This window comes from Gallus gallus, chromosome 4 (assembly GCF_016699485.2).
Source record: "Gallus gallus isolate bGalGal1 chromosome 4, bGalGal1.mat.broiler.GRCg7b, whole genome shotgun sequence".
Classification (NCBI taxonomy): Eukaryota; Metazoa; Chordata; class Aves; order Galliformes; family Phasianidae; genus Gallus; species Gallus gallus.
In genome coordinates this window covers 33,322,719-33,336,917 of record NC_052535.1, presented here as the reverse complement: position 1 = coordinate 33,336,917, position 14,199 = coordinate 33,322,719, and the positions used below count along the sequence as shown (strand labels likewise).

Sequence of the window (14,199 nt, the reverse complement as noted above, 5' to 3'; positions counted from 1 at the left end):
ATGATACACGTCTTCAGGGAAACTAGAATGTAGCTAGAATAGGAAGAGACGCTCATTAATATATCTGCTGAGGAAAAGTCTACAGGGTAACCGTCAGCTGGTTATGTATGGCTAAATCTTTGTGGAACTGAGTTTTGCTCTGACCAAATGAACAGGTTCAGATGACACTTGTTCCTCATTTTATACCGCTGGAGCCATTTTTGAGACAAAACTCATAGTGAAGCATAAGCTTGAGACAACTTTCTTACAGTTACGCTGTTCAGAAAGCCTCTCTTCCATGTTGGTGCACTAACACTTTTGTAGAGTGTAATGCCTTGGAGAAGTCTTAACGCAGTTCAAACACTGTTTAAACTGCCGTGACTATCTCTGCCATGAATCTCAACTTATATAGTTCCATTGCACATGTTACAACAGGTCTATGCTTGTTTTCCCATGAACTACAGGGAGCCATCACTAATTTTGTTGCCTTTCTGTACTATAAATAGGTCTAAGTGATCCCTCTTCCAATTCCCTCTATTTCCCCTTCAGGGATCTGGGTCATTGTTTTCCTACACACCCAGATTTTTGTACTGGGTAAATTGGGATACAGTAGACTCTTGAGCAATTTTGGTTTTGAATGTGGTGCTACTAATATAGTTGCAGTTAGTTTGGTAGGTAGTGCCTTGTTTCTATGCAGCTTATTCATTTGCCTGTACAAAGCAGGCTCATATGTAATATATATCATTTGGGAGCTATTCATATACTGCTATTAAAGTCCTTCACATAAATAAGCTTGAGACCACAGTCACTGTTTAGGAATAGTTACCAGTGTAGCATAGATTGTTTTGCTTTGCTCACAAAACGGTTCTTTCTGTGCATGGGTGAGCATCAGGGGAGCAATAAGACTTGTGTATAATGTAAATCCTAGTGCATTCTCTACGCTACAACTGTGCAAAGCTTTCTGAAAATATTATTTAGGAAGTACATTATCAAATACATTCAAAGGGTAAATCCTGGTGTTCTGTCTCAATACCTGTTACTGTGAGAAGGTAACTTTTGAAACGTTGCAGTGCTCTGCTTTATCCATTTGAGGGCAGCTGCTCACCAGTTAAGAACTGTCAGAAAAGTGTGGCGTTCTGCTCTCTGCATTTCAGCCTGCGTGTGCTTAGAAATAGTTCATTTAGGCCTGTATTGTTCCATCACCATATTAAAATGTCCTAAGTGTTTGTTTCATCTTCTAATAACATTTATATTAATTAATATTAAAATACTGTGAGCTCAAAAGAAGATTCTGTAAAGGTTGTAAGCAAGCTGACATCTGTTGTTGTGATTAATTCTTAGAGCTGTGCCTTTAACCTTTCTGCAGTTAAGTATAATGAACAAGCAAGTAAATTTTATAACATTTGATTTCTGGTAAAAGGTTCCTAAGAAGCTCTTCTGAAGGCTTACGCTTAATTACTTGGGAAGATACAGAATTTACAAGTGCTTGCTTCATTTTACAAAGATGTCTCTTCACTAAACTCACAAAACCAAAGAGTATTATGTATTCATTAGCTTATGATTAACAGTTTGTGACAACCTCAAACTAATATTTCCAAACCCAAATTATCAGGCATATTTCTGCATCTAAATAAAATGATCCAATTTCTAACAGTATTTTCTAATTAAAATGACAGGCAGGGACTTCAAAAGAGCATCACTGGAGATAGACCTCAATTTACTTAGAAACAAGATGTTAGAGAAATGTATTACAAAGCAGTGAAGCTCAAATTTCCATAAAGTTTGTCAAATTGACATGTTCCTACTTTGTATTGTAAAAAAAAAAAAAAAGAAAAAAAAACACTTCTAAAGATAAAAGCAAAAGAATTGTTCTTTAAACTATTCTGTTAAAGCTTAAGTTTGAAGTATATGTGTAGTAACCACAAAAAGCAAAGCTGCCTAGTACATGCAGTGTATTCCTGACACTTCTAAGATAGCCGACGCTCTCCAGTTTTGTCTTCCTGTTACACTCTCTTACTGCTTAAATTAGACTGTTGTATTTTCAGGCTAAGGACTCTCACCGATGAAACGTTTGTAGCCGTCCAGCATGGCCTGGGGCCTTCGAACATTACTGCAGGACAATACCTACAGTCAGTAATGTGTTATGCTTGTAAGACTTATAAGAAGTGATGATATGTGGAGACAAGAATTGACCAGGAAAATCTGGTCTGATAGTAAGCATTTGGAGGGAGAGACAATGACAAAAACAAGAGAAAAACAATCAGAGACAAAAACTGGAGCTTTTCCATATTGATGTGGTAAAGTGTGAAATGTAGTATAGTAACCTGTTGTGACAAAGCCTTATTCCACTTTGGTGTTATCCACTTAAGTGGGCAATGCTGAAGTGGAACGTGATACTTTTTCTTTAATAAGCAAGAAATGTGTCTCCGTGGATTTACTCTAGAATAGCTACTTACAAACATTTGGACATTACTGAGGGAAAACTGACATACTGCTGACACTTATCTCAAACCATACGCAAAAAAAAAAAAGGACTGATAATCAGAGTTGTATCTGAAGAGGTATGAGGATTATCTGTGACTGGAGACATGTGCTGCAAGTGGTGCTGGGAGAACGCCTTGTTTTATTCTTGTCTGCTCCCAGCTATGTGCAGAGCTGCAAGCAGACCGTCCTGTTCCTGTTCTCCATGTCCATTTGGAACTGATGGAAAAGGAGGGGAGTGAGTCTGTAAACTAGGAAGCTCTGATATCAAGCAAGAATGGCTGGTAGTAAAACAGAACAGTCTGCAGCACCATTGGATCTTACTTTCAGTAACTGCAGTGAGGCAGTCTCTTAAAACTGAGCTTTACAGCAGTTTCTGATAACATATGCATGCACGTATATTTCTGTATGCAGTATCTGAGGCTTGCTTGTCTGAGTTCAGCAGAGATCCTAAGACACCTTTCTAAAGTCTTCTAGCCAAGTGAAAGCATAATATTTGTTGTATGAATAAAGTCCTTCAGAATGATGCTATAAAGTATGATCTGATTATATTGCTGTTAAGCATAGTCTAATGATAAACAGCTTTTTGTCATCTATAAGGTGGAAAATAAAAAAACATAGGGGGTCTTTCAGAAGAGACTATACATCTGAATCTTGCTTTAAAATGGCATATGAAAAGAACAGCAGAGAAGAAAAATATGGACGTGAAAATACTGTGCTATCTACCATTCTATCACAGCATTTCCATATGCAGTATCTGTAAGGAAAAAAAGTTATTTGTCTGAGAGACATTTGTTCAAGTAAATGCTTTCTGTAATGTGTATATATAATGAATGAAACATTTTTGGACTTTTGTAGGTGTTTTTTGTATTCAAAAAAAAGCTTTCAACAAGCAAATGTGTAGTCAGAGAAGGCCCTTTACATGCAAGTGAAACATGATGACAGGTTGGCTTTTTGAGGGGGAAACAAAGGGCTAAGTGGGGATGCTAATAACAGGCATATTTTAATGCTGTCTTTTGTTAAGTTACAGTGTTGTGCTTCAAGCAGTAAAGCATTACTACACTCCCCCCTTTTGCCCCTCCATAATTATACAGTTAATTATCTTTGCCAGGTTGTGCATAAAGGGACATGTAAGATTTCTTAATGGTCATTTATTCACTGTGTTTTGGGCTGTACTGACTCAGTTCATACGAGGGCTTTGATGGCTTTTTACATCTTTTATCAGTAATTTCGTAAGACGTTTTCACAGGCTTTTGTCTCTATCTACTTTGTTTTGCTCAAAAAGGTTTTCAAAATTTGAATACATTTTTAAGAACCTTGTTGAAGTATAGAGGTTGAAGAGGTTGTGGGAACATAGCAGCATTGTAGGAAAGCTAGTTTGATTTAAAAAAAAAAAAAAAAAAGGAAAAAAGAAAACCTCCCAAAAACAACTAATTGCAGATAGTTTAAGTAATAAGACGTGACTGTTCTAACTTGCTGTGGTGGAATAAGAACTTACTGCAGTAAATGGCACTAAGCTGGGCTTGTGCTAAAGGTAGTCTCTGTCTTCTATAGGGATCTGCCCTCTCAGAGGAAGGGGGCCACGGATTTTCTCTCCCCACAGAGAAAGGACCCTTCCCTTCTCCTTCATAGTGCTGTGATGCTGGGCCTGAGCTGCACTGCATCCCAGCCAGCCACCGAAGGGAAGAACACCTCAATGCTACCTTGTCTCTTGAACCGAGGCCCAGGGATGCTACTGCCCCACAGCAGCAGGGAGGAGTACGATGCAGGCAAGGATACCTGTACATCAGTAGCAAGGAGTAGAAAGAAAATAGTCTTCCTTATGATTAAAAAGAGCAATTTTCAAGACAGTATGTTTACTTTGGGTGAGTTCCATTTCTTCCCGTATTGTTATTTCTGTTTCCTTTTTAATCATTGAAGCATAGCAAAACATTGTGACTGTGGAGACAGCAAGCGAGAAACAGGAAAGCCTGGGTAACTTTCTTAGTCGCTGTCCATCAACATTTTTATTGAAAGCCTCCAGATGAAGTCTACCTGGAGAGTGGTGGAGGTGATCTTGTAGTGACACTGCTACAAGGTTGGAGTCTCCTTGGATTCTCACTCCGAAAGGACAGCGCCAACTCATAAAATAAATCAGTTCAAAGTACTTCTTCCTTTAAAGTGCACGTGTAAATGTCTGTGGCAATTAAAACTCCCAGCAGTTAGAATTTGCTACTTCATTTCTAATGTTCAGATTCCTTTTCAGTTGATTGTTCCCCTGACATGGCAGGGGAGGTCCCCCAGCTGTGTGACTGGCAGGAGCAGTCTGCCTGCCCCTTCGCAGTATAATTCCTGTCTATACTAGGATAGCTCGCACTTCACTCAGCAGCAGACGGGTCAGGACACTTGGCAGGAGAAGGTTGAGAGACAAAGGCAGCAGGCTGTGCGGCGCTGAATTGCCACTTTGAAGCATATACTTTTAAAAGAAATCATGCAACTTTAGAAGTGCAGTGGTTTTTTATTTTAAGCAATGTTTGTGCGTTACTAATAGACCTGACAAAGTAAGAGCAGTAAAATGTCCAAACCTGGGAAAACTGCCATAAACCATGGCTTGGTTCCTGTTGATCTTAAAAGTGCCAAAGAACCCCTACCACACCAAACTGTGATGAAGATATTTAGCATCAGCATCATTGCCCAGGGCTTGCCTTTCTGCCGTAGACGGGTAAGTGCAGAAATCTTTAAAACCTGACTTTTGATCACTTTGCTTGTGGTTCAGAGCTTTGTCATGGTGTATTCATTCCATGAAGTGCTGATCTGCACATTTCCTTGTCTTATGGCGTCATAGAAGAGCCCTCTTGTCACTTATTTCAATGATTCTTCTGCTTCATTTTAATTAAAATGCAGATATATCATTTATCTTAGAAATTTAAAGGGATATACAGAGATTATCATATAGATGTATATCACCTAGGTGAAAAAATACATATATAATAGATGTATTCATAAATGTGTGGTTTCCTTTTATTTGCTGTTTTAGGTGCTGCAGGTAGGTTAGAACTAAAATCCATCTAATGTCGTTCTGAATTGTACCGACACAGTTGGAAACTAAAGTAGAGAATTCAGAGACCTTAAACTTATTTAATATTTAAACATTTTTAGTAATAATTCTTAAAGTATGGTTTTAATACTCTTGTAACTCAGTAGCAGAGATAACATTTTTGCTGTTAGAGAAAATAAAAATAGCATGTTACTATGTGGTGGTTGCGATATAGTTTATATATAGACAATCCTAGCCTGACAAACTATCACGGGTCTTATGCTACAAGTTCAGAAGCTATATGAATAAAGTGGCTGTTAAGACTATTTTTTCCGTCTCTCATATAATGTGTTCTTCAACTTTTGTTCTCTAATAGAAAGTTTTCAATAAGTGTTTTCAAATCAGCTTATATCATGATTTTGATATGATTGCTTCTATGATTCTATGATTATGTTTCATGGTTTACGTACTGCTAAGCTCGTACTCTTTTCAAGTCATTAACTTTTGGTCTTCATTACTCTTTGAAACTAATTTGATTAGGTTTACAAATAAATTGACTCCTCATAATGAAACGCTACCAAGTTTTCTATTGCTACTGAATAAATATTAATTCCATTTACTAATGTCAGGTTTTAAAATCTGACTCAGCTTTTGCAAATGTTCTGACTTACCTCAAAAATCAAAATGCTCCTTTTAGCAAAGTCATGTAGTGAAATCGTGGATGAAACCTGAATTTGACAAGATTGCCTTTGAAAACTTGGAGTTCTTACAGTGTTGCTTTGAATTTCTATTTCTTGTATGCAAAAGGTATATGGCATTCATTGAAGGCTCCAGCATAATATCAGCCTGCAGCAGTGCAAATATTAGAACACGCCTATACACCACTATTATAAGGGTATAGTGTGCATTTTGGAAAAGAAGTCTTTTTGGGAAATGCAGTGCTACACTGAATAGCGAATAGGGAGGTTGGAAGCGATGAAGTTAACCCTTTCTTAGCAGAATTTTTCAAATTTTTGACATGCTTTGAATATTGTTTGCTTGAAAGTAAGCATTTGGAATGTGTTTGGTTAGTTTTTGTTCCATTGTCCTTGTCAAAGCTTAGTATGGAACATAGGATAAAAGATTTTTAAGTTCAGTGGGCGTACTGCATGACTCTGATTTAAGGAAGCAATGACAATATGAAAATGTTATAATGCCAGCACGGTAATGCTAATGTTTTGTGTGTATTTTCTGTAGTGAAAGTACCATTTAAAGAGCAGTTCTCTGGAGGTACTCCATTGTTCCAAAATGTCTGCAGTCTCTCAGTTGTCCTGTCCTAAATCACATTTGAGCGCTCAGTTTAACGACTTGGAGGTTTTAGGATTATGAGGGATCTCAGAAACTGTTCAGCATCTGTTTTTCCTTTATCATTAGGACAAAGCTGGAAGTGAATAAATGCTGTAGTACTTTTTTACCTGCTGTTTAAGTTTTGCTAGTCTTTGGAAATGACTGGTTCTTGGTCTGATGGCGGCTGTGGAAAAGCTGCGAGGCTCCGCCTTTGCTCTCATGCTTTGCAACCTACTCAAAGCCTGCATATAACTCACAGCCATTACCATATTGGGTTCCTTCCGTGCTAATGTGAATTGGTTGTGTAAAAGTTCTGCTTTTTCATTTCTACATATCAAAGAGTAATGCAAATTTTGAGTATCAGCGGAAGAGAAGATCAGTACTTCTGTTAGTGCGTTTATCATTATATTAACCATAGCAAGAACCAAAAATATATTTTCCTGTAAAATAGGAGTTCTGACAGTTCTGACGCTGCCTTTGCTGGTGTACAACTCTTTTTTAAAAATTCTGTTTATTTAAGAAGCGATTCATTAAATTATTTAACATTGAATGTTCAGCCCTAAACCTGACCGACTTTAGAGCACGAGCTACAGTTTGCTTTCGAGTTATTGGGCAGGCAATATGTAATACCACTACTGACTTTTGTCAGGCAAGTGTGTGATCGGGCCACCCAGACACTGGCAGGACTTAAAAATAATCAACCTTCTCCTGGTTTGAACTCATTTCATCCCCTCCTTTGCCGTACATTAAACCAAGCGAAACATCTTTAAAATGTGTACTGTGATCCTTGGAGGTAAAACTCCTTCCGTTATGGAAGCTGACAGTTCATAGCTTCTGCATTGTCTGCTTCTATCAAGAAGTGCACTATAAATGGTCACAGGACTTAACAGTTTGCCTGTATGCATTTTGTTGGTTTGCTCATGTAGTTAAAACACTCATCTGCAACACCACTCATCTGAATCCGGTTAAAAATAGTATTACTTAGCATTCTTTTGTAGCACTTGAAAATAACTTGGTGCATAACTTCAGTGCTTCTACGGTAAATGTGTGCATTCTTCCTAAATTGCCGCTGAAAGCAGCGATGCTGAATTGTCAAACATAAACACAGCTCTGGTCCTCTTTAGCTGCTTATACGTCTTTTGTAGGCACCGAAGCAGATTTTGCTGTGTGCTGTGAAGGGGCAACAAAGTCTTTCAACCAGTATACCCTTCAGCTATCATATATCATTTAGCTTTAACTGCAGCTGATCACTGAACATACTTATGTGACAGTCATGCATGTCACGTATGTTCAGAAACCAAGTGCTGTATTTTGCCTGTCATGATAAATGCTTTCATTTAATTAAAAATTAACCTGTAAATTGACCATATTTTCCACCCAGACTTCTCTGAAACCACTCACAATGAAAGTATGTTTCTTTTCAAACAGTTCTAATTAATATTTCTTTCAGAGCCTCTGCTTTTAAAAACAGATCTCTCCCCTCTTTAGTTTCCATGTGTTTTTTTTCTTATAATTCCAGTACTTATTGCTTTCATAAGTTGCTATGTAACAATTTCACTATATTGAATAACTATTTTTAAGAAGTGGTAATAGGCTGAAAAGTTTGTGAGAATGCTGTGTGCACTTGCAGCATTTCTCTATCTCAAGCAGTTCAAAGTAGTGCTGAGTTGTTACAGGAGGGTTTCACTGTGCAGCCTGCCTTATGCTAACCTGGAAAAGTTAAGGTAATGAATGTATCCATTTCAAATGCCCCTACTCTCGGAAGCAGCCCAGATTCATTTGTACTCTCACCAGAGAAGTTTGTCTACGTGTTTTGCCTTCAAGATGTATCTGACTAAATTCATGTGGTTCATCAACTCAGTTCATCAGAGAAATGTTTCCTTCTGTAGGACATACTTGCATATGAGGTGAATGTAGGATAAAGCATTTTTGTGTTGATTTATATCCCATGTTGTAGGTCTTCTTTTGAGTAAAACATCTGTTGGTTTTACACATGACACGTGGCATAGGTCTACTTGTGACTGCAGTAGAGCCCTTGAGATGAGTCTCCAGTTTCTTTTCCTTCCTCTTTTTGACTGATATGCTAGTAATTGTTTCAAATGTTAATGTGCCTTACGCTTAAAGACCTTCATTTACGTGAACTTGATGCTTCATCCCTTCCTTTCTATATTAAAACAACCAAAACCACCCTTTTTTGTTGTCAGTCCAATCAGTGTAACTGCTTGTGCTAGCACAGCAGCCCTTGAAGCCTTTCAGGAAAATCTAATTCTGTTTTTTTTGTTTGTTTGTTTTTGTTTCTGCAACCAATCATATTTCTTGCTGGAGTGAAGCACGTTATTTCACATTAATAAGAAATCGCCTAATGGATGAAAAAACAGAGCTATCTCTGAAGTGGTGTATCCTCCCACCTTAATTAGGGAAAATACTTCACTGCATTTCAGCTGATGTGAGATCAGGTCTTGAATAATGTGAAAAAGAAACTATTTTTTTTCTTGAAGCTCAACTGAGAAAAGTATTCTCCCCGTGTAATTTTTTTCTACCATTTGGTAAAATGAGCAAAGCTAAGTCTTGTGTAACACTGACTGGAGGGAGACTTATTTTAACATGTAAATAATCTTAAATAATTAACTACTTCCCGTTCTTTCTTTCTTTCTTTCTTTCTTTTTTTTAAGTATATGAACCATCTTCAGTCAGCACTTCATGATCTTCAAGGTCTTTTCCAACCTGAGCAATTCTGTGATTCTATGACGTTCATCCCCTTGCAAAAGAGGAGTAAGAAGTATTTCCTCACTGGGGCAATAGCCATGAAGAGAAGCCTTCTGTTGCTTATTTGCTCAGTATGGAGTGGTGGCAGTCTGAAGTCTCGCTTTCTTCCCCCCTCTTTTTTTTTCCCCTTCTTTCTGCAATTATCTCTATCACTGGGATTGCATATCAGCTGACTCAATTCTGTACTTTGGAGGGAATAAAAGGGAAATCACAGAGGTGGAAAAACACTAGGCATACCCTGAATTACCTGATTAATTCAACATAGCTCTAGTTAACTCAGGATGGTTCAGCATGACTTAAGTGAAGTGCCCCATGGTCTTGCAGGAGGTTTGCTAAGCCATATCAAAATCCGCCTACTCACCTTATTTATATATTTTTAAACCTTAAAACCACAGATGCAGTCTACTGGCTCTGTAGAGCTGCATGCGTGCAGAAGCATACTCTGTCTGCTTCTGTGTGGGGTATAACAGAAGCTCTGGACTTAAGATAGCCAGTTGTAGGAGGGAGCGTTTAGCTTGCCATTCAAACAGCTGTTCCTTGTGTCTCATGGAAAAAAGAAAACTTCTAGCTAAATTGTTCAGATGAAGCACAGCCTGCTGTACTGCCTAAAAAAATACCTGAACGAGCTCTGAGAATTTTTTTGTTTTGTTTTTATGTCCACCGTAGCACATTGTAGGCACTCCCAGAGACTGGGTTTTCAGAATATTCAGTGATCCTTTGTCACTGTACTGTCTCTAAGAAATGCTTTTATTTTTAAATTGTACTGCCTATTTCTATCCAAGATAAAAAGCAGCAATAAGAGTCTCATTTGTGTTTAACATGAAGTGAAATGGTTTTCTTTGTGTTTTTGATGTATTTAAAACTTCCATTTCTCATGCAGTGAACAGTGTCTACTTACTGTAGACTGATACGCAGGTGCATATGCTAAAAGTATGTCGGGAAGATGCTGAAGGCAGTCACTTAAATTCAGAAGCTGAGGGAATGGAGGTTGGCTGGGCAATTCTGTTCCTTTGTGCTGAATTGTTTATATGTCTTTAGGAAGCTTTACTGCTATTAGAGCTGAGCTATTTAAACATGCTGTATTGACTTTGTGAAAGCTCTTCACCTCCATGAAGCCAGTCTGTTTTACCCTCTCAAGCTGTGGAGACCACAGGAGTCAACAGAAGAAAAGAGAGAATGGGAGACAGCTGTGCTGCCATATATTTGACCCCAGTGCCTCTCCTTATTGATCATTCCTGAGCAAAACTTACAAAATGTGAAATTAAATATTTCATTTATTGCTTTGAAACCTAATTAACTAGGATTTTTTCTTTTTTTTCTTTTTTGCATTCTCTTACATTGCCAAGTAGGCATTTATTGTCCTTCTGCAGCAAATTAAGCCATTTTAATTTCCTGAATATCTATTTTGGGTATGGGAGAGGAATGTTTGTAGGGAGAAAAATGCTGTATGGTATCATGACTAGCTCATGACATAGAAACATGAAGAACCTGTTTTAACTGGCATTCTTTCTTCTGGCGTTTCCCAGATGCTGAGTGGAAGTCGAACTGGACTAGAATGATACCCAGACAAGTCACAGCCAGGGCTGTAGCATTAGCATCTCCCTCATCACACCAATTGATTTTTTTTTTCTTTGTGATGAGCTGTTGCTGTCAGGGAGTGATGGTTTTGCTGGTTTAAGTGCTTCTGCTCATCATCTGCCCCATTCCTAGCTTCATTGCTTAGCTTGTGTTTTTCTTCCAGACTCTGTGTTAGGTTTTTAATCTCAATCCTTTTTATCCTTCTCTCAATTTTAGACTTAATGCTGCTTTTCCCCCATAACTTCTCGTTGATACCCATCCTCTGATGAAAACAGATTCCTTTTTCCCCTTGAATTCTCTCTCCTGTTACATTCTTCCCAGCTCCCGCTATGTTTACTTGTCTATATTTCATATGAAATTGAGTGCATAGTTTCAGAGAAGAATAATGCTGAAAAAGAGCAACAGAGCACCTTTCCAAATTGTGTTCACGTATTCCATAAAGTTACTCAGTTACTTGAAAAGGACAAAGAAAAGCACTGCAGCTGATGTGACTTTACTGTATTTTTAATCAAGGAAGATTGTACTTCTTGTTTATTCTTCCTTAAAATGTTTTCTGTGTAACTAATTTGTTTGCAGGGCTTTTTGGTAAGAGGGTTGAGGTGGTGGTAGAACATACACGTAATCATTGCTCAGACTGATCACACTTCAAAAAGACTTCAGTTACCTCTCAGATGAATGTGATTTTAATAGTCCAGTATACATTCCATGAGGTAGGATAATAAATTTTCTTAAAACTTCAGATGATAATTGTGAACTACGTACTACATTTTTAGTACGTTGCAAATATACAGGTTTGTGAAAGAGAAGTGCTGGCTACGTATGTAATAAGAAAATTTAACAGATGATGCAGAAAATCTGTTTTCAATAACATTGCTAGTACTGTAACATTGTTTTTCTTAGGTAAAAAAACAACAGATCCAAAATCACAAAAAATCTATAGTCTCTAAACTAATTGAGAAAGGGACGAGAGAAGAATGTGTTTAAATTCATAAATCATACTGAAAGTCTAAATATATTCTTCTGTATATTATTTTCCCTTAGAAATTATCTGAGTTTAGGAACAGTTCCTTAACCCAATTGATACTGATTTTGTACTTGATATAAAAGGAACCCATAATTCTTAGGAAATGCTGTGTTAAACTTCTTTGTGGCGTAAGGAAATACTTTGTTTTACAGGGAATGGGGTGGCGGTGGCAAAGACAGCAAATGTTTTGTATTGTAATCTGTAATCCATGCTACTTTCTCTCCTCTCTTTTTTAGATCCTTTATTGAGCTTGTATAAGATGCACTGCTTTTCGTATGCAAGGTAGAATTCTATTTGTAAGCTCCAAAACAGGAAATAACTTTTATATATTGTAGGAATCTTGTAATTAAATATATGCGAATTTGAGACCAGACATTTCAATGCATGTATCTATCTGTGGAATTTCTAAAATTGCATTTGACTCCAGTGTGTGTAGTGATCGTTTATTTCAGCTCATAATGCAGTTAGTGAGTCATGAAGGTAACTGTTAGCAGCGTGCTACTCTTAGGAGGAAAGGTCTCACAACACACTGTGTGATTTAGATGCCACAATCTCCATGTGTTTGCGTATACAATCACTGACTTGAAAAGCATACTTCTATTTACAGCTACTACTATTAGTATTACAGGAGTATTGCCCTTAAAGTTGTATTCAAGATGGCCTCTGCACCCGTAGCTTACTGCTTGTAGAGATGAAAGACAGAAGACAAAGTGGAAATACAAATGTGTAGTTAGCTTCTGGGAAGACAAAATTGTTCTTAGAACACAGATCACTGCAGTCTGTAGGTGATGCTATACTGCTCTTCTAAAAATGCTCTCCCCAGAATTTTACTTTCTAAAGATTGATAAAAGCAGCAGAGCAGGTGTCATGCAGGTATTTTTGGTATGTTTTTAGCTCCATTCTTTCTACTTAGGTGGGCTTACAGCTATACTTAAACAGTCAGATTTTGTTGCTCTAAATGAATCCGCATGATACGGTGCTCTGTAAGTACAAATGGCAGTCTCTTCCAAAGCATGTTGCTATTAATAACCCCTAACACAAGATTACTTCTCATGATAACCGCAGCAGCTGGCAAGAATGTTTGCGATTTTAACATATTTGCAGCACCACTACATTCCGTCTTGCATTTCTCCTGTGGTTGGTTGTCAGTGACATTTCAGACCTAATTCCTACCATGGATTTTTTCTTGGCCTTAAAGTCTCTTGCCTTTTCTGCCTCACCACCTTCAAATCTCTAAACGCCAAGCTGCCAATCTAGTCCACTTCTGCCCAGTACCTATTCAGTCTACATAGCTTCTCTAAAGCATCTCTTTTCTATCCTGTCTTTTTACACCCACAGCGTTCCCCTCCTCTGCCTCTCCACTTACACTGCATGCAGTTCTGGTAAAACCCTTCCTGCCCACGCACCTCCTTTAATGAAACAAGGAATTATCTGTAGCTGGCTAGTCTAGTATTTCTTAATTAAACCCAGATGAACCATGAGGTTGAAAAAATTTAAAAATACAGTGGCTGTAGCAGTGGTTAATTAATTTTAAAACATGAGCATTTATGTTTAAGTATAGTAATTTAAGTATTAAAATTCTACGTGTAAATCAATTTCCCCTGCTTACACTCGGTTTGCTATCTACATGCAGATTTTAATCTCTCTCAGTTGGTAACAATTCTCTTTGCTTGAATAGCATCCAGAAAGGATGCTTGTGCATCTTTTTTGTTTGTTTGCTTTCAAGGAGTGTATTTTAAAGAAAATAATGTTCTGTTTATTTCACGTATTAGACATCTAAGTGTGCTGCTTATTTGTAGTTTTCTCTCGTGTTAGTAAGAAAGATTATTTAACCACACGTAACTAAAAAATAATAATATAAAGAAAGTGGGGTACCTCATCTCTTTAGCCTGTGGCAGGGTCTGTTGTATCACTGTTACTGCTGGCTGAGATTTATCTAATGGCATAAAATTGCTTCTGGTAGAAATTGTTAGTTTTCTCAACGTGTTTGAAATGACATTATTTTTTGTGGTCACTTAGTTCTATTAAA

The 14,199-nt window shown here is 37.6% G+C and overlaps 1 protein-coding gene across 3 annotated transcripts in view; it reads left to right on the top strand.

Annotated features, from left to right (window-relative positions):
- FBXW7 (F-box and WD repeat domain containing 7) overlaps nucleotides 1-14,199 on the top strand; it is a 165,902-nt gene that overhangs the window by 84,017 nt on the left and 67,686 nt on the right. The window contains exon 1 of one of the 3 annotated variants that reach the window (XM_040698906.2): nucleotides 4,827-5,161. The exons of the other annotated variants lie outside the window; for them this stretch is intronic. Coding sequence (XP_040554840.1) covers nucleotides 5,015-5,161 — 147 coding nt within the window. The 5' untranslated portion in view covers nucleotides 4,827-5,014. Of the gene's footprint in view, nucleotides 1-4,826; nucleotides 5,162-14,199 lie in introns of those variants that run through there. 3 annotated transcript variants of the gene reach the window in all.